General features: G+C 35.9%; 2 protein-coding genes and 1 pseudogene across 3 annotated transcripts; 2 read left to right on the top strand and 1 right to left on the bottom strand.

Moving 5' to 3' along the window:
- Window positions 1-735: 735 nt before the first annotated feature.
- LOC129870985 (uncharacterized) lies at window positions 736-3,690 on the bottom strand (annotated as a pseudogene).
- Window positions 3,691-6,633: 2,943 nt separating this feature from the next.
- On the top strand, window positions 6,634-14,842 carry LOC129904997 (auxin response factor 6-like). 2 transcript variants are annotated; one of them, XM_055980407.1, is made up of 14 exons: window positions 6,634-7,275; window positions 7,399-7,511; window positions 8,451-8,549; window positions 8,644-8,700; window positions 8,771-8,929; window positions 9,070-9,154; window positions 9,905-9,995; window positions 10,596-10,760; window positions 10,831-10,953; window positions 11,770-11,845; window positions 11,989-12,136; window positions 12,234-13,327; window positions 13,476-13,666; window positions 14,328-14,842. In XM_055980407.1, the coding sequence occupies exons 1-14, from the start codon at window positions 7,233-7,235 to the stop codon at window positions 14,527-14,529; spliced, it is 2,646 nt and encodes an 881-aa protein (XP_055836382.1). In that variant the 5' UTR covers window positions 6,634-7,232; the 3' UTR covers window positions 14,530-14,842. The 2 variants fall into 2 exon arrangements, with proteins under 2 accessions (XP_055836382.1, XP_055836381.1); XM_055980406.1 differs by having other exon boundaries at window positions 7,396-7,511.
- A 1,236-nt stretch (window positions 14,843-16,078) lies between these two features.
- LOC129870918 (protein DETOXIFICATION 41) lies at window positions 16,079-20,826 on the top strand. The gene is made up of 8 exons (XM_055945794.1): window positions 16,079-16,384; window positions 16,823-17,367; window positions 17,966-18,052; window positions 18,141-18,197; window positions 18,897-19,135; window positions 19,537-19,655; window positions 19,875-19,961; window positions 20,558-20,826. Exons 1-8 carry the CDS (start codon window positions 16,079-16,081, stop codon window positions 20,627-20,629), a joined length of 1,512 nt encoding a protein of 503 aa, XP_055801769.1. The 3' UTR covers window positions 20,630-20,826.
- Window positions 20,827-21,088: the final 262 nt, after the last annotated feature.

The raw sequence follows: 21,088 nt of genomic DNA, 5'->3' as shown, positions 1-21,088 counted from the left end.
CTAGGCGATGAATCATACACACGTATCAACCTCTCTTTCAACATAACTACCGCAAGAACCCAATGAAAATTCCTGTCGCAGTTTACTGGAATATATACCTCATCTACCAAATGCTAGGGCAAACCTGCTGGTATTGAGAAACCTCTTATTATGTTCTTCACGGATCTCTCGTGATGAGCTGTAACAGTGGCCCTTGCCATATCTTCTTGTGTAGAAATGTTAGGTGGAAGGTGATAGTAGCGTGTGTGTGCATATTCGATGTAAATTTTGAAAATGCAGTTTGTCGTTGTGTATCGATACTGATTGCTCAACTGCATCTTCGATTTCTTCCGAAGGTAGTAAAATATTACATCGATGTGCTGCACATTTTAAGAAAGTATTAGTTATATAACAACTAGCATCATGTATCAGATTATGTATGTATCAGATACATTTATCTATATATGTATCAGATACATTAATATGTATGTATTAGGTAGTTAGTATGAGTTGTATCATATTATTTATGATGAAATTTTTACCTCATCGTTCCAGCATCTGTTCGGCTGTGACATTAGGTAGAACCAGTTCTTATCTTTAGGAAATGCCACAACAAAGTCCATTTTTTCAAAGTCGAATGAAGAGCACTTAGATCTGTAATGATCCTCCTTCGAATTCCTGAATGGAAGCTTGTAGTTTAATAACATAACAAATATAATACACGACTTGTATGGGTATAAGTTGAATATATCATACTTACTTGTTGCCATGTGATTTTAGAAGTCCATTATCTATCCATTGAGAGTAGTCTGTGACAAGCTCGGATGGGGGATGATAACATATACCAAAACCTTCAAAAGGGTGTGTCTGATGCATAACAACTGACAAATTTTCCTTTCCCTTTTCACTCGACCCAAAGTTTGAAAGATACAGCGACTGTAAGATCTTCGAAGGAATCCTGGTTCTTCGAAATGGTGTCTTCGCATCGTCAGACAATACATTGGCTTTTGATGGAAGAGTGGTTGGTAGCTGGCTATCGCGTAATAGACATTCATCCTGAACTTGCTCATGACTAACAATTGTCAATGGCATGGCTGGTAATGGAAGTCCGTATATTAGAGCATCTATCACACCCAGAGTTTCGGTCGAAAATGGTGCTGAAGTATTGGATTCTGATGTGCTTGGTTTGATTTTTTCTTTTTTCAATCTCCTCAACTTGCTCTTCTACTTTGTCAGTTTTATCATCGGCTACTCTTCCATCTTTCTTTCCAGTGTTCTACACGTAATGTATAACGTCATTAAAAAACTTAATAATGTTGACTTTATCTCAGTAATGTATCTGATACATTACCTGTAATGTATCAGAATCAACAATAAGCTGATCAGTATCTGCTCTTTGTGGTTCCATTTGGTGTGTTGATACATCCTTCAATTGTGGTGTAAAATTTAATGTTTTCGGTTCCTACAAATGTTAAAAAAACAATTACTTAATAAAAAACTGTGGATATCATACATTATCTTAAAAAACCAATTACTTAGTAAAAAATCTGTCGATATCATACATCATCTGCTACAATGTTATGTTATGATACATCATCCACCTTTTGTATCTTGACGGATAGTTCATCTTCCTGGAAACATAATAACATTTACTTATGATATATATGTACTAAATGTCTAGATATATATATATATATATATATATTTAAAGATGTTGAGCTTATACAAAATATATATATAGAATCAAATTGTTCATCAATTTGTTTCTGATACATTACCTTTAATGTATCAGAATAAACTTTCTGATCAAATAATTCAGGAACATCTGCTGAAATGCTTTGTTCCGATATATTGTCCACCTGATTTATCATGGTGGATAGTTCAGGTCCCTGAAAACATAATAACATTTACATTTGATACATGACAATGAAAAGTATCCAAAAGTTTAAAAGCATAAATATCAAATATTACATGATGTATGTACCTTAATATCTTCCTGGACATTAGATTTGTCATTTTTTGGAGGTGGGTCAGATTTATTTGCAAAATTGTGCACCTCCAATGCAGTAGGTGCTTCTTGTTGTTCAACCACATGGAATGTTTGATCAAAATCATCTGTTTTAACTTGAGATGATGTGCCAGTCATTCGGTTCGCCATACTGTCGATGGCTTTCAAAAGATCAATGTAATTTGAATCAATTTTATTCTCCAAACGCTTGAACTTCCGGTCAACCTTGATACATGTATATGAAAAATCAGAATGTATCACCTAATTAAAAGTATATTGTATGTGATATATCTTAAAGTAGAAACTTACGTATTTCTTTAGAGACTTCTTTATGGACTTCTTCAATGCTCTGAATTGCATATGAATAATTTGATCCGAATGACCAGAAGATTCACCTCCTACAGCTGATTTCGCCCCTGGTACATTGTCAGGAGAAACAGGCTTTTCTGATTCATTTGGTGGTATGAAATCCTTGTGCATGTTGGCTGTTTCTACTTGAATTGGCTTTTTAGCAGGGGAAGTCTTCATTCTCTTGGAAGGAGGTGGAGAAGATGTATCAGCGACATGACTGGATCTCTTTAATAATTCTGTGGGTGGTGTTGTTGAAAAGTCCTCAAATCTAGGGACTTCATGAGGTTTTCTGAAATTGACCTTGGCAGCCGATGTTGAAGCTTCAGGTTTCTGTTGGCTGCCATGAATGACAATAGATTCCATTTCATGTTGAGATTGGACAATGTTGGAGCATGGATACTGCAAAAAAATATTGATTGATTGTCAGAAAACAATTGAATAATTGATACATGATAATGCTGATACATAAACATGATGTATCAGAAACATTAATCCTTCATACATGCTAAACTGATAGAAAAACAACATTATCTGATACATACATGCAGATGTATCATGAGATGTAATTCTTGATACATTATAATTTGATACATAAGATAGAGTTTTCATGAGCTGTAAATACTGATAAATGAGTTTCTGATACATACAATTATATGTATCAGAAAGGTTATATAAAGTATATGTATCAGATACATTATATCTTGATACATTTATATCCTGATACATAAATATATGAGCTGATACATCTACTTTAAGAATCAAATTATATTGTATCAAGGTCATGAATATATAATGTATCTTAGATTTTATGTATAATGAATCAGTGCATAAACGAATAATATTCAAAGCATGTACCTCACTGAAGATGGTAGACATGAATGTCTCAAATTTTGGCTTCACGGCGACAACACGCCAGTTAAGAATTCTGGAAAATTTATTACCCACTCTTACAGCAATTTCAGAGGGAACTTGAGATGCACATTCATATATCCAAACATTCAAAGCGTATGACATGCCGCCTAGACGATACATTTGTTTGGCATTTGAAAACTTCTGACGCATTCCTTTTATCAATTTTGAAAATGCTATTTTCCCCATGGATATTGCTCATACCTACCATCTTCTACCATCTTAAAATCATCAACTGATATAGGTGCATCACCTAGTTGAGAAAAAACAAAAGTGTGGATGAAATAGAGAATGGCCATCTGAACAGCGTCTTCATTTGTTTTCCATCCTCCAACTAGAAAACGCTCAACGAAACGAGCTTTGTTGACCCCATTTTTGGCACCAGGAAAATATAAAGACAATAATCTACTTGTTTGGTCATAAGAATACCGAAAGTCATTCATATTACCGGTACATCGCAAACCAGTAATGATAGCAAAATCATTTATTGTAAATCGTAGTATATTACCCTGCACATGACGAATGTGCAATTCTTCTTTGCTTTTTTAGTCTACCTCAAGAAGTAAGAGACATTTGATGATTTGCCCTTGAAAATTGCAGTTTGGCATATCTAAGTAGTGACCAAATATGGATTGCCTAAATAACTTTATACCTTCTTCACCTATTGATAATTCAAAATCATCAAGAAAATTAGCCCTATATGCCGTTCCGAATCTCAATGGGTGGGACGGGATCTTCTTGATGACGTATTTCATTTCCTACATTGACATGAAAATGGTTAAATACAACTTGAACTTTATACATAAATACGATGTATCATATGCATTAAAATATCTGATGCATGAGATGAGAATCTGATACATACAGAAGATGTATCAGAAACAATTATATATTATATTCTGATACATAAATGTAGAAGTATCAGAATCATTAAAACATGAAACATCAAAAAATGACACTTACACATGATGTATCAGAAATAGTAAATCTCTAAAAAATTGCATTTGAAAAAAACATTATGTATCTGATACATAAATGTATATGTATCAGAATCATTAAAACTTGAAAATAACAAATACTGAGACTTAAAGATGATGTATCAGAAATAGTAATTCTCAAAAAATTGCATATGAAACAGACATTATGTATCTGATACATAAATGTAGATGTATCAGAATCATTAAACTTGAAATAACAGAAATTGAGACTTAAACATGATGTATCAGAAATAGAAAATCTCCAAAAAAATAAATTTGAAAAAGACATTATGTATCTGATACATAAATGTATATGTATCAGAATCATTAAAAATTAAAACAACAGAAACTGACACTTAAACATGATGTATCAGAAATAGAAAATCTCCAAAAAAATACATTTGAAAAAGACATTATGTATCTGATACATAAATGTATATGTATCAGAATCATTAAAAATTAAAACAACAGAAACTGACACTTAAACATGATGTATCAGAAATAGAAAATCTCCAAAAAAAATTCTTTTTAAAAATACATTATGTATCTGATACATAAATGATATGTATCAGAATCATTAAAACCTTCACAAAATTTTTATTCTAAAACAAAAAACTTAATTGAACACATACCTTTGGTAGATTAGGGCGTGTTGTAACCCCTTCAATCTTGTTGTCTATTTCTTTGGGTGCATGTTTAACTGTAGCTTTCGACTTCAATTTCTCACGTAGCTTATTCATCACTGCTGGATCGTTACGATGTTTGGATCTAACTTCGTCGTAACCTTCCCAAGATGAATCAGAACCAGGAGAAACAAGAATTCGTTGATTTTTAGTGGACTGTTTGAGACCATGAACGGATTCCATTGAAGGTATGAGAAACAAAAACAGAAAGATTTACAGAAGAAAGCAAATGATAAAAATTTAGAAGATTTTTCAAAGATTTTTAGAAGAAATCAAAATATACAAATTTTAGGAGAAATCAGATTGAATGAGGATGAAGTAAAATTCTATATAAGGAAAGATTGAAATATACCTTATTTGGAACCTTGAAATTGATTAACAGTTGAAGAGTAACAAATTAACTAGAGCAAATTAGGGCAAGAATAAAGGAATAAGCGGATGTATCAGAGAGGTATAGAGAGAGAAAGGAAAAAGAGGGAATTTGGAATTTTTTTGGTGTATATGAGAATAAAAGTAAATATATTAGGGGAATATGTGTAAAAGGGTAATTTTCCCTTTTTTTTTCTCAATATTTTTTAAAAGAAACATTAACCTATAAATCTATTATAAGTATAAAATTGAACCTCATCCTTCCTTAAGTAGAGGTTTTTGATTTAAGCCTCATAATGAAAAACATTGGGGGTGTGCGGCTCAACCCCTGGCTGTGCACGAGAGGTGGGAGCCTCGTGTAGGGTCTGTTCCCGTAAAAAAAATAAAAAAAAATAAAAACAAATAATAAAAACAAATAAAAAAAATAATGAAAAACATCTTGCTGAGGAGCACTTTCGATCCCTTTTAATCAGTTTTATGTGTCTCAAAATCAAATTAATTAAAAATTTTTAATACAAATATAGAATATCAGATTAAAAAAATTAAGACCTAAAGTCCTCACTTTAGAGGCTCGACCCTTTCACTCCATTAGTATAAATAATCAGAGAGATACTACAACACTTGATTTATCTTGATGCATATTGAGCATAGTTTGTTTGTTACATTTTATCAAAATAGCAACAAATAATAGATTTAAACATATAACTTATGGACCTCTAAGTGGTTATACTATGGAGGAATGCAACAATTGATCAAGAGTGTGTTGTTTGGAATGCAAATAGTCCTCCATCATTATAATTATATTTATTGTCATTACTATTAGTCATTATCATTATCGCAATCAATTTCTACTTTGAATTATCCCCATCATCACTATTAGATCATCACCAGCATCATCATCAATCATCAACATCATCACTATTAGATCATCACCATCATCGTCAATCATCAACATGACCAAATACTAACATCAACTAAGCTTCATTACTAGCCATTAATATCAACCATCACCATTATTACAAATCATCTCTGTCATTACTGGCGAACTTATTTGCATATTAATTATTTTTATTTAAAATAAAAAGAATTATAATTATTCAGTATTTAGATATAAATGACAATTAAAATTAAGAAAGATAATGTGAAATGGAGAAAAAATAATTGTATGAAAGGGAAGCTCTGACAGAGTCTTCTTTCCACACTTAGATACCTCAAACTTCCAAGATGACCTTTTTCTCTCTCACATTGTGACACATACCTAAAAGCTTATATATATCTTAGCTACAAACAGCCTACAAAGGCTACAGTGTTGTGTAGTGCCATAAATAAAGGACATGAATTATATAATATAGTAGTATAATACTGTTATAACAAAGTAGGAATAATAAATTATATACTAGTAAAGACTAACACAGTAGTTCTCCCAAAGATTGAGCCAACAGTTAGCAATCTATCACTTTCTATAATCTTCCTTCAAATCTTTTGAGGGTCCCTCTGTTCTTTTCTTTACTGCTTTGAATACTTGAACAGTCTCAAGAAGAAAAAAACAAAGATCTGTACACAAGAAAGCTGCTTGATTTACTGTGCTTTTTTCTTAGATTTAAGTTGTTTAGGGTTTCAAGATTTTACTTGGGAACTTGAAGATCTGCTTCAGTTTTGATGTAATTAGTTGGTTATGTAGTTTCTTTGGAGAAAAGGGTGTTTTGGGGTTTTTATTGATTTTTTTTTCTTCAATGATCTGAGACAAGTATGAAGAAGCTGACATTGGTGGTGTTTAGTAGTGGAAGTGGGGTTGGATGAGAAATATGTTTGCCTGCTTCTTGGTTTTTGCTTAGGCTGGGGGGTGGGGGGGTCAGACTAGTGCCAAAGTTTTCATTTTTGGCTTTCTTTTTGCTCTTTTATATATTTATTTGGGTTTTTCCTTTTTAATTTTTTTTGAGTTAGTTGAATTGAGGGATGAAGGTATCTTCTTCTGGCTTCAATCCTCAGCCTGAGGAAGGTGTGTTTTGTTTATGTCTTATTTATTTTTGTCATTTTTTTGTTTATTGAGCTTGAATTTAAGTATTCTTGGTCATGTATGATGAATAAAGTGAACATTTTTGATGTTTGATTATGGCAGCAGTGGAGAAGAAATGCTTGAATTCAGAGCTGTGGCATGCTTGTGCAGGGCCATTGGTCTCTCTTCCACATGTAGGAAGCAGAGTAGTGTATTTTCCTCAAGGGCATAGTGAGCAGGTTAGTGTTCCCTCCGTTTCATATTACTTGGCCCCTGTTGGCTAACCCCTTATGAAAGCTTTAATTATAGTTGTATCTTACTAAACTTGACTTATTAATGATGCTTCCGAACTCTAAATTTGACTATACTTTTTATGTAAGGTATTTAATACCAAGGGTAGTATGAGAAAAAAGTAATAAAACTCTCTTGATTTGCTAAAATGGAAAAGTAAAATGATAATGGAGGGAGTGATAGAACTTATGTTATGCCATAAGCTCATAAAGTTAATTAAAGCATAGGTCTTTGACATGGTTGGTAGTAAATTCTTATGTTCTGGTTCTTCATGGTGATGCTCCCTTTGAACTTTGGACTTCTCTTTTTCTTTTCATTTAATAGTGGGCTATGTGTATAAATAACCTTTAAGATTTAACCTGTGCCACATGAGGTATGCTACTATTTTGTAATTTTGATGTCTCTCTGTCATGCGTTCTGGGTTTTTTTAGCTTGTATTTGAAGGGGTTAACTATATTTGCACTTCCAGTCATGTTTTTCGCGTCGGAAGTATGTATAGGAAATAAATTTTTCTTTCTAACTCTGGAGAACTAAGCAATTCCCTGGTGGCGTTATTCATCTCGGTGAACAGAGTTGAGCTAGTATTATGGGAAAAAACATTATTTATTTGTTGATATAGTTCTTTTTATTAATTTGTGAGATTCTAATTCATTTTAAGATATTTCCTAGATTTGATCTTCTTGATATAATTCTGCATTAGTTTGGAAATTGAGATTTTGTTTGGCTAATTTTTGGTGCAACAGAGAATAGAATGATCCACTGGATTCCTAGAGTCTCTTAATTATTGGTGAAACGATGTTACTTGAAATACTTTGTACTGGTCTTTTATTTTTGTATAGCTTGGAGACTAGTGGTAGGCACCTTTAATCTTTATGAAAGTCTTACAGGTTGCTGCATCCACAAACAAGGAAATAGATGGTCATATCCCTAACTATCCTGGATTACCACCTCAACTTATCTGTCAGCTTCACAATGTGACCATGGATGTAAGTTTGACCCTATGTATTCTTTCTGGTGTGAAAATCACGTGTTTTTGGAGTGTTAACAGTCGGTAGAGACTGAAGAATTTCTAAATTACAGGCAGATGTTGAGACTGATGAAGTATATGCTCAAATGACTTTGCAGCCACTAAGTCCAGTATGTTACATTCATCAATTCATTTGTTTTGAAATTATTTATAAGTGCTAATTGACTATTTCTCCATTAGCAAGAGCAAAAATATGTGTTCCTGCTACCAGCTGAACTCGGGACCCTGAGTAAACAACCAAGTAACTATTTCTGCAAAACATTGACTGCAAGCGATACCAGTACCCATGGTGGATTCTCTGTCCCTCGACGTGCTGCAGAAAAAGTTTTCCCTCCTCTTGTAGGTCCCATCAGTTGAGCTCATCAGCATTTTTTTCTTTTTTCTTTTTATTTGAGGTGTTTCATGAGCATTTGGTTTTAAAATATCCTGCTACTGGTCGGTGGTGTTCGACTGACTCAAGTTATATCTTGCTGTTGCAGGATTACTCTCAACAGCCTCCTGTGCAAGAGTTGATTGGTAAAGATCTTCATGGAAATGAATGGAAGTTCCGGCATATATTTCGCGGTGAGTTTCTGTTCAGAGAGTTGATAGAGTAGTTTTACCTTGAAAGACTCTGTTACAATGTTGTCATGGGGGTTGGTACCTTGATTTAAATTGGCTATGTTTAAAGTTCTTAGGGGTTTTATATACACTTCATTATATGAAGTTTGAATTCACTACATTGTGGTGGGAAGTTTTTGATGCAACCAATATACATACTGACTTCTGATTCCTAATTTTCTAAATACAAATTCTGAAAGCCTTATGTTACCATTCTAAAAAAACAAAACCAAATTCTGAATGCCAATTCCCAGCTGTAAAATGATCTTACCACATGTAATAAATGCAATGACTACACCAATGGCTGAATGACCCACTTCCCTGGCCGAATAGACCTTCTGCAGAGTGAGCTGGTGAATATATAATACCTTGTACCGGTGGTTAAAACTCTGTTTACCTTTTATTTAACAGAAAAACTTCACCCTTTCCTTTTAGCTTCTAAAGCACTGAAGATGACACAAAGAAAAAGCTTGAAATTGAGAATTCTTGTTTAGAACCTAGTGTAGTAGTGTATGATTGTTTTGACTTAGGTTCTGTTGTCTCGTTTCTCTGACGTAGATTCCATTATGGATGCAATTTGATTTTTTTCCTAGTTATTATCCTCTTATTGTATGATTTAAGGAAAGAGGTTCTGGATTCTGGTGTTGAAAATTTCTGATTGCAGTGCTATAATTTATGAAATTGGACACTAATGATCTGATTCCTCGTTCTTAGGCCAACCAAAGAGGCATCTCCTGACGACAGGATGGAGTGTGTTTGTAAGTGCGAAGAGACTTGTTGCAGGCGACTCAGTTATCTTTATCTGGTAGAAAAATATTATCCTAGCTATTGCAGTTCCTTTGGAAGTTTCTGTAAACCATTTAAGACTCACAGTTGATGTGTATATGTGTTTATAAATTGTATGTATCTGAGCTGCAGATGCAATATGTCTGTTCTGTTGCTTGTCTTGTATATCAATGGATTTGTTATCTATCTTTCCTTATTGGTGCACTTTGAGTAGGTGGGGTCTGTTACATTTGCCTATGTGCTCTTTTCTATGGTAGAATACAGAAACTTTTGAAATCTCCATGTTTGTGTTGTATACTTGGCTAAGCTAAATATTTACTGCTCGAAAATTTTACAGCCAAGTATAGTATATTAAGTTCATGAAGTTTAGGACTGGTTAACAACTATTACCTGTCAGCATACAGTCTATATTGGGTGATGGGTGTTGGTGTAGCTTCTTGGATCATTTTACAATTAATAAACTCTCTTGTTTCACCCCCTCAATTTCTTAGATCAATTTTTTCTTCCTTCACAAGTTAGGGGTAAGGTCTGCACACAACATACCCCACTTGTGGGATTACACTGGGTAGATTGTTATTGGTGTAATTTTATCTGGCTAAATGCTGTCATCTCCCATCAGGAATGAAAATAATCAATTGCTTTTGGGGATACGACGTGCCAATCGTCCGCAAACTGTTTTACCTTCCTCGGTGTTGTCAAGTGATAGCATGCACATTGGTCTTCTAGCTGCAGCAGCTCACGCAGCTGCAACAAATAGCCGATTTACAATATTTTTCAATCCAAGGTAAAGGTTGCATTTCTAGTTTACTAATGGACTTAAGTTCACATTTGACGTTTTAGCTTTCCAATTTCAGGGCATGTCCATCAGAGTTTGTCATACCTCTCGCCAAGTATGCTAAAGCAGTGTATCATACGCGAGTTTCTGTTGGCATGAGGTTCCGAATGCTATTTGAAACAGAAGAATCGAGCATCCGTAGGTAGGTATAATCTTCTAGAATTTTTTGCAAGCATTACGAATTACAAGGTCAGTTGGAGAACCAAATCTTTTATTGATAAGAGGGACATTATATTGAAATGGGAGGGGGTGGTCCAGGGGCTAGTACCAATTTCTCATTTAGTTTGGTGTGAAAGTATTTTAAGGCATCTTTGAAAATTATAGCTGACTTAGTCTAAAAATGTTCTTGTTAAAATACGGGAAACGCAGGAGATCATAATTTTGGAGGGAGCTGCAGCCTAACCCTCTCCTCCCAAAAGAAAGTTGCAGGGAACTAATCTTGTTTGGACAAAAAAAAGGAAATCCTTATTGTTAAATAAGTGTCAATCTAGGACGATCCGAATTTTGGAGTTGTTTATGTTCTTTTATCAGGAAAAAAAGAAGTTGTTTATGATTCTACGGGATACCTGCCACCCCCAGCAGAAACAGGTTCCAGGTAACTCTGTCCACCAAGGCTAGGACAAATGGGAAGAATCACCTAGTGTTTTGTTTTGTCTCTGCTGAGTTTTGAACGTGAAACCTCAGGGTTTTCAACCACTTCATTGACCACTAGGCCACACCCTTGGGTGATTCAGTTTTTTCTGCCTTCTATTTTTCCACCGTTTGTGATAATTTCCTAAGAGAAAGAAGATAAACTCTGTCCTCCCTTGGGTGATTCAGTTTTTTCTGCCTTCTATTTTTCCACCGTTTGTGATAATTTCCTAAGAGAAAGAAGATAAACTCTGTCCTCTGTTTGTTATCCACTTTTTCTCTCTAACTGATACAAATAGTTTAATCATGTGAATATCTTTGGTCTCAGGTATATGGGCACAATTACTGGCATCAGTGATTTAGATCCTGTTCGTTGGCCAAATTCTCATTGGCAGTCTGTAAAGGTTAGTTCATAGCAGGTGGTCATTTAGTATTAAATAATAAATTGAAACTATGGCTACTTAAATCCTTTTAGTATTCGTGGATTCTCATGTGTATGCTGTCATTTTGGTTTAGAATTTCATCGTTGATCCTCTTTAACATACAGGTTGGATGGGATGAATCAACTGCAGGGGAGAGGCAGCCTAGAGTTTCGCTGTGGGAAATTGAACCTCTGACAACCTTTCCAATGTATCCATCTCCTTTCTCCCTTAGGCTGAAGCGGCCATGGCCACCTGGACTGCCTTCATTTCCTGGTCTGATATATTGTTGCTGTTGTTACCCGGGGGAGGGGGGGGGGGTATCTGTATTCTTCAATTTGATTCAGTTGTTCCTATCTTCTCATCCATTCAGGTCTATCAAATGGTGATATGACTATGAATTCTCCACTTACATGGTTGCACGGTGGCATGGGTGATCAGGGGATACAATCACTTAACTTCCAGGGATTTGGTGTTACTCCATTCATGCAGCCAAGGTTTGATGCTTCTATGCTAGGTTTGCAGCCTGACATTTTGCAAGCAATGGCAACTTTAGATTCTTCTAAGCTTGCAAATCAGTCGCTTATGCAGTTCCAACATGTCCCTAGTGGTACACCATCTTCAATTCAGAGCCAGCTTTTGCATCCATCCAATTTGCAACATACTTTTCTCCAAGGCTTCCCAGAAAACCAACTAATATCTCAGGCACAGATGCTGCAGCAGCAAATGCAGTGCCACCAATCTTATAATACTCAGCAGCAGCAGTTGCAGCACCAGCAATTGTATCATGATCAACAAGTTCAGGAACCCCATCAAGTGCACTCGCAGTGTCAAGATCAGCAGCAAACCAAGGCTCAATTGTGTTCAGCTACTCAGTCACAGCTTTCTCATTTACAGGTCTTAGGTTCAATGGGTTCTCAACAAACATATTCTGATATAGTTGGTAATCATATTAATACATCTAACAGCAGTTCCACCATGAAAAGTCTCCTGAGTTCATTTCCCCGTAATGGAGCATCCACTTTCCTGAACATGACTGAAACCAACTCTCTAGTGTCTCCTTCCTCATCATCAAAGCGGATTGCTCTAGAATCTCAGCTCCCTTCACGAGCTCCATACATAGTGACACAGACTGAAGATTTGATGGTGCCTAATACTAAGGTCTCAGATTTTTCCACTTTGTTTTCACCAAATCCTGGCAGAGAAGTTTTGGATTATCAAGCTGTAGCAGATAGCCAAAACAACGCGCTATTTGGAGTTAATGGTATGTCAAACCTGAAGGGTAACAGTCCGGAGAACGGATCTTTACCTGTGCCTTATGCTACCTCTAACTTCACAAATACTGTGGGTAGTGAGTATCCCGTTAATTCAGACATGACAACTTCAAGTTGTGTAGATGAATCTGGTGTCTTGCAGTCCTCAGAAAATGTGGAACAAGCAAACTCACTTACAGAAACCTTTGTGAAGGTGAGTGTATAATCTGCTGTGAGAAACATGGAACCTTTTATTTACTGATGATTTGATGGCACATCTTTTTAAATTAGAAAAAAACCCGTCTAGAAGTTGGGAAATATTTGTTAATAATGTCTTGATTCACGTTTCTTGTTTCTGGCAGGTTCACAAATCAGGGTCCTTTGGACGATCACTGGATATCTCCAAATTTAGCAGCTATAATGAGCTGCGAAGTGAGCTTGCTCGCATGTTTGGCCTTGAAGGCCTGTTGGAGGATCCTGAGAGATCAGGCTGGCAGCTTGTATTCGTTGACCGTGAGAATGATGTTCTCCTCCTTGGTGATGACCCCTGGCAGTAAGTATCCAACCACTTGTTGTCTGTGGCAGGCTTGCTCCTACCACCAACACTTTTTTGTGCGCATTTCTTTTTTTTTTTTTTTGGGAGAGGGGGCGGGGTGGTTCTGTGAAGATTTCGCTTCAGTCAAATTATTGTCCTCACAAATAGTTCCGATATGTGAGGTTTTGGGGATAGTCTTCTGATGTTTTCTTGCAACCTACTAAAAAACAGTTTGGATCGGACCACCTCTAAAACCACTTGGAGGAAAAAGCTAAATAGGCATGTGACATCTCCAGTAACTTCGTCTAAGGAGAGAGCTCGTAGTCGCTCCCTCTTTGGTTTACACTTTTGAACTTCCACAGTTTATTAGTTTCTGCTCCTCTTTAGACATCATGAGCAGCATTTAGTCTATTACTGCTATTTGAAGCCGATCATAGTTTCCACTTAAAATACTGCCAATTGCGTTGCTCAGCTACTTAAAGATATGAACTCTATCGGTTTATATCATCATATTTCCCTCTTACACATTTCCGAGTATGCTTATTTTACTATGTTTAGTTATTAACCTGTATACACTGACAATGTAGAATTTTTTTGAACCGTTACTATGTCAATGTTATTGCGTATTTGTTAACCCTTTTAGTTATTACATTTTTAACTAATCGTTATGTTGCTACAGTGAGTTTGTGAACAGTGTTTGGTACATCAAGATACTTTCTCCACTTGAAGTGCAACAGATGGGCAAAGAGGGCCTCAACCTACCAAGTGCTGGCAAAACGCAGAGGATCACTAGTAATGGCAATGGCTGCGATGATTTCATGAACCGGAACCACTCGTGTAATATTATGAACGGAATACCCTTGGGGTCACTTGAGTACTAATTTATGTTGCTTGGACACTCCCAAAATGTTATTGCACCCGTGTTGGATCCTCTGAAGCACAGCTTTTGGAGGATGCGACACACACTCGGTAATTTTGACGAGTCTGAGCAACGTAAACTACTAATGAACAAGAACAATTAAGTGATCCCTAAGGTAAATGTACCATGTATCTGCTAATATCAGCAATTCTTTGTACCTTGTTCAATCAATGTCATTTTGTCATGTACTTCTACCTAAAAAATGGGGTCAAGTCTCATTTGAACCTTGTAAACCAGATAATTTTCAATGTAAATTGTAATGTTTATTGTTGTTATTCCTGTGGAACTACCTCCAGAGACAACTGTACAAATAGTGTTACTAGCTGAAGCAATGTCTTTTCTACCTGTTGTATTTAAGAATAGACTGATTACTTAAAAGCTCTTATGATCAAATTTTAAGATGGATAAACTTGAATTTGTTAGTGCATGATACTCCCTTCGTCTCAATTTCTTTTTCTTACTTTTTTAATGTCATTTTTTTGGCAATTTTTTAATTTAACTTTTCACGTGGCATGTGTAAGACCACAAGATTAAAGGATATTTTGAATAATACATTGACACTTTAACTTGGCTTCAATTGACAATTAAACATTCCAACTTTGAGTATGCGCATTTAGACATATCAATTCGTCTCAATTGAGTTTGTTGAACACTCCAACTTACAAAATGATCTATATGCCTTCAAAATTCATGTGTCATGTTAATGTTGGGTGTCTATAAGACACAATGGGGACCAATCGAAGTGTTTAGTTGTTAGTTGAGATCACGTTGATGTATCTAACTTAGAGTGCTTACTTGCTAGTTGAGGTCAAGTTTAAATGTCTTTATGTATTATGCCTACATTCTACATGTCTAATTTAAGACTAGAAGACTCAAAAGTTTTCTTTATGTTCTTAAATTTCGTGCCAAATTAAAATCAGACAAACTAATTAAAACGTAGAGAGTATACTATCATGTCTAGAGATTTAAGCTTTATATACTAACAATTATTTATACTAATACTAATATTGTACAAAAGTTCTTAAGTTATACTTTGCTAAAATTGGCCTAACACTAAAAACTAGGTGGAAAACCAGCCCAGGAGCAGATCCACAGTGTAAGCTATAGATTCGGCAGAACTCATTAACTTTGGTGTAGACCTTATAATCTGTTATAAAATTCATTAAATATGAACAAATATTAAATTTCGTATCTAGTTATTAGAGCGCACTTGAGGTCACATAACAAAATTCCGAATTCATAAATTTCAGGTCTTGGATCCGTTCCAAAACAATTCTGTTGCTACCTAACTTTTTCATCACTCAGTGATAACAATATTGATCCACACCTAAGCTTCCTACTGAACAACAAAGCTACATAAAAATCTACACAAGGACTAGTAGTTGCACCTGTTCTGTTCATCTTACTGAATTTTGTACAAACGTATTTACATCTACTCACATTGTGTTCCTTTCAATGCATATAAGGTTGCATTGTTGTTAAAGAGACAAAAGACAGTGAGAACAAGAACAATGGAGAACCAACAGACATTGCTACCTAATATACTTCACTCAACAGCTAAGTTATCAGACATATCATCAGACGAAATCGAAGAGCTCTTGGAACACAAGAATGTGTCTTTCAAGTTGTATCTCAAATTGTTTGCTTGGGAATCAAGGCTACTTTGGCTTCTTTCTGGGGCTGTTATTATAGTCTTGATTTTTAACTACATGCTTGGCTTTGTCACCCTTATGTTTGTTGGACATTTAGGTTCATTGCAGTTAGCTGGTGCTTCCATTGCTAGTGTGGGAATTCAAGGCCTTGCGTATGGTGTTATGGTATGAATTTAAGTTATATATACTGACAGTGTAGTAGTCTAACATGTGATAGCTGTAGGTTAGTTACAATTTTTACGAGTTTACCAATTAATACTTATTGTAGGGATTTACTTATAATTACCTTGTAAGTGATCTGATTTTGTGGATAATACTTTACGCTGTGAGTAAGACAAAGGGCCATCTTAGTGCACGAAACATCCTGCATTCACACAAGATCTTGGAAAGGGAAACACCCCAAGAGGTTGTGATGTTTTACACCGTCAATGATAGAACTAATTAAATGCAAAAAAAGTTATAAAGATTGTTAAGAGTTTCATATAAATATGGATGATGCACTTGTTATTTCAAATCTTGGATTCGCCTGTATTATATTGTTTTTGAACTTTGCAACTATTGGTATGTTTTGGTACTTGACTTAAAAAGAGTTTTTGTCAACAGTTGGGCATGGCAAGTGCTGTTGAGACAGTTTGTGGCCAAGCATATGGTGCAAATAGATATGCAGTTATGGGAGTGATATGCCAAAGAGCAATTTTACTTCACCTTGGAGCAGCTTTTCTCCTCTCATTTCCTTACTGGTTTTCAGGGCCATTGCTTAAAGCAATAGGCCAATCAGAGACCCTATCTGAGCAAGGCGAATTATTCACCCGCGGATTGATCCTTCAGCTCTATGCATTTGCTATAAGTTGTCCAATGCAGAGGTTTCTGCAGGCACAGAACATTGTTAACCCTTTGGCTTATATCGCGGTATCCGTGTTCATTGTGCATGTTGTGATCACTTGGCTGGTGGTTAATGTCTTGGAATATGGTCTATTCGGGGCTGCCCTGGCACAGAGCTTCTCGTGGTGGCTGTTGGTCATCGCGCAAGGTCTTTACGTTGTTTATAGTCCTTTGTGCAAAGAGACTTGGACTGGTTTCTCTATGAATGCTTTCAATAGCATTTGGCCTTACTTCAAGCTAACTGTTGCCTCTGCAGTCATGTTATGGTAATTGGTTTGCTTCATATCTTACAAGTAAACTTTAGCCATTTAAGTCCACCCCTTAGACAGCCCGGCCCACATCATGTATTAGCCGATCCAGTCCCTTAAAAATGAGGCCTGAATCGGCTTCACATATGCCATGAACTGGCCCTGGCCCAAGCCCAAGCCCAAGCCCAAGACTGCTTAGTGATCCATGGACAACCCGGCCCAGCCCGGTTAACAAAAAAAATTTCCAACAGTCACTCGCCGCCATCAACAAATATCCCACATACACACACTTGTATTTGCCAAAACCTCCTTCCCTCTCAGTTTTCTTTCTCTCCTTCTCAACTAGACCTATCAACTGGACAGGGTCGACCCACAATCCGGTCCATTTAACCCATTTCCGCATACCCCTTAAGGGGCCTGGGCCGGTTTTGCATATTTGACCTGTGAAGTGGCCCAGGCCAATTGGTGTCCAATGGCCCGGCCCGGCTAGTTAAACTAAAAAAATCCCAATGATCAGCAGCCACTATCAACAAATATGCCAAACAAACAAACACTAACTCATGTAAAATTTTATGTTCAAGTAATAATTCTTGATTTTTTTTTTTCTGAAATGTAGCTTGGAGATATGGTACTTCCAAGGCCTAGTACTTGTATCAGGGCTACTTCCCTATGCTACAATCTCACTGGACTCCATCTCTGTTTGGTAATTCAAAGAAAGAGAAAACATCCTTTCTTTCTCTGTTTCATAAATAACTTTTTTAAATGCTCACAACATTTAGTGGCAATAACAGCATGAATTACTGGAACTGGGACATGCAATTTATGTTGGGACTAGCAGCTGCAGCCAGGTATTTATACATCAGACAGCCTACATTCTTGATTAAACGATTGAAAATAGCCGGAGTATGTATAATCCATGTATAATATATGTATACCGGTTAGGAAAAGTAAACAGCGAATCTGGCTGGCTATTTGTGTATACATCCCATATTGCTTTGCAAGTTACAAGTTTATTTGGGAGCTAATAGAGACATTATTATATCAATATTAACGTATTGATTGCTGAGGGTCCCTCACCAGACACTCACTGGGATTATACTGTGTATGTTGTGGTTGTTATTAACAACAACAACAACAACAACAACAACAACCCAGTGAAATCCCACAACGTGTGGTCTGGGGAGGGTAGATTGTACGCAGACCTTACTCCTACCAAGGTAGGACGGCTGTTTCCGAGAGACCCTCGGCTCAAAAAAAGCGGAAAAGGGGGTCAGATAAAGTTAAAAAAATTCAAAGCGCTATAGAAAAATAAATCACGAAGGCATCACAGATAAAATAGAGTAATCAAAAGTACTGAAAGCAATAAATAGTAACAGAAATAGCAGAAATGAGAGTACAAGGAATTGTAATGTGCTAGTGCGCCTATGAATAGGGAAGAATAACGAGACTATGTACTAGCCTTCTACCCTAATGTGGGTCCTCCACAGCCTCCTATCTAAGGTCATGTCCTCGGTAATTCACGTATCATTTAATTCACGTACCTGCAGTGTTCGAGTTAGTAATGAGGTTGGAGCAGGACATCCAAGGGTCGCTAAAATGTCGGTGATTGTAGTGAACATGACTAGTATCATGTTCAGTACAATTCTCTGCATTATTGTGCTGATATGCAGAGTTGGATTAAGCAAACTCTTTACAAGTGACTCTCAAGTCATTGAAGCTGTCTCTCATTTGACTCCATTACTTGCCATTTCTGTTTGGTTGAATGGCATTCAGCCTATTCTCTCTGGTAAACAATCCCTTTACATGCTGGCTCTTCGTAGAGCTGTTTCGTTATAAAGTTTAAGTTCTATGCATTGATAGTGAAAAGAATATAGTACTTAAAAGACAGTTACATATAACCTTTATAAGTACAATCAAAACTCTTTATAACAATACCGTTTGTTCGGATCGTGTTTCGGCTATAGCAAAATGCTGTTATGGTAAACATATGGCATGAAAGTTGGTTCGAAAGAAAATATTATAAAAGATGATTGTTGTAGAAAGGTTTTACTGTATATTGATTGATAACTTGAAACATGTTAAGCTATTCTAATACTGCAAGAAATATTTACACTGTCAGTGTATATAACTTAAATCGTTTGTCAAAATTCTTAAGTTTTCTCGAACCTAATTTCTTGCAAATTTTAGGTGTGGCTGTTGGAAGTGGATGGCAAGCAGTGGTAGCATATATCAATCTAGCTACTTACTATTGTATTGGTCTCCCAATTGGATGTTTTCTTGGCTTCAAAACAAGTTTGCAAGCAGCAGTATGTTTTTTTTTTCTCCTATCCTCTCAACATAATTAGATAATCAGAACCGCAAGTTGATCTAGACACCATAATTATCACAAATACAAAACAACAACAACAACAACTACGCCTCAGTTCTAAACAAGTTGGATCAACAAATCATTCTGCTTCTCCGCCTTTTTTTGGCGTTTTGCCTACACGCGTAGAATATAAGTATTTGTTTATTGTTTTGGACAGGGAATATGGTGGGGGATGATTGTTGGAGTAATCCTACAAACATTCAGCTTGTTTATTTTAACTGCCAGAACAAACTGGAATACTGAGGTAACTTTAGCTGCTCCTTTCTACGTTTATAAGTCGTAAGTTATACTCAAGCACTGACTATAAATCTTAGTTTCGCCTCTACTGAAGTAGTTATGCTTCACTTGATTCTTCTTCCAATGGGAAGTTCGGGGAATATTTCATTGTTCCTAGATCGATATAAAACAAACCATATTATGATTTTTGGATTAATGGAATGGGATAGAGTTGAGTCGGGAGAAGAAAAAGACTTTTGACGTTTATGGTCTGAATTTAGTTAGATCCCAAATGTGGACTACATCCTAGGGCTAGAGAGACCGGAGACCCTTACATAGATTCGACTGGTATTGATTCCAAAATTGAGACCTATGCTGCATTTCCCGGAATGTAGTCCGACACTAAGGCGGATTCAGGATTTGTAGTTTAGGGGATCCTATAGCGACATCAACTACTCGAGTTAAATTCAAGTCAAAACATTATAGATAGTGATTCTCTTCATATATATATATATATATAGGATCTAAACAAAAGCTACTAAATTTCCGTAAACCAATATATTGTACTCTAGATCCGCCTCTGCTTGTAACGTACTTAAAACTCTCTTAACTAGAATATTGCAGGTTGCAAAAGCTGCTTATCGTTTGAATGAAGCTGGAAATAGAGAAGATGAAGATCTTGGAGACAACCATTGAAGAGAGTCTTCAAATTCTTTTCAGACTATATTTGGGCAATAAGTGTTTGCTTCAACATGAAATGCAAATCAGCCAATTGTGAAACAATATGAGATTTGAATCTCATCAAAGTCCTTCCTATTTATCTTCCTTTCTCATTGTTCACATATAGCAACAAACATAGATCACAATTATGAAAGAACCTTGGTTACTATGCATCTCCTTTTCATTATATTTGATGAATGGCTTATGTTCATGATCAAATAATTTTGACTTCAAATGTATGTATAACCTTGACTGGCTCAAGATTACTAAGCTAAATAAAGAGGTTGTTCCCAATAGATCCTCGGGCCTCGAAGGAAAGTACAACAAAGCAGTTCAGAAAAAGAAGGAAAAGAAATAACAGAAGTGAAGAACCCACGAAAAAGAACTAAAGAAAGCATGACAAAGCATTCTAAACAAAATAATACTATAATCAAA

Source organism: Solanum dulcamara, chromosome 10 (genome assembly GCF_947179165.1).
Source record: "Solanum dulcamara chromosome 10, daSolDulc1.2, whole genome shotgun sequence".
NCBI classification, from domain to species: Eukaryota; Viridiplantae; Streptophyta; class Magnoliopsida; order Solanales; family Solanaceae; genus Solanum; species Solanum dulcamara.
Note: the sequence above shows the minus strand (reverse complement) of the source record. Positions and strands in the feature narration are given on the sequence as shown.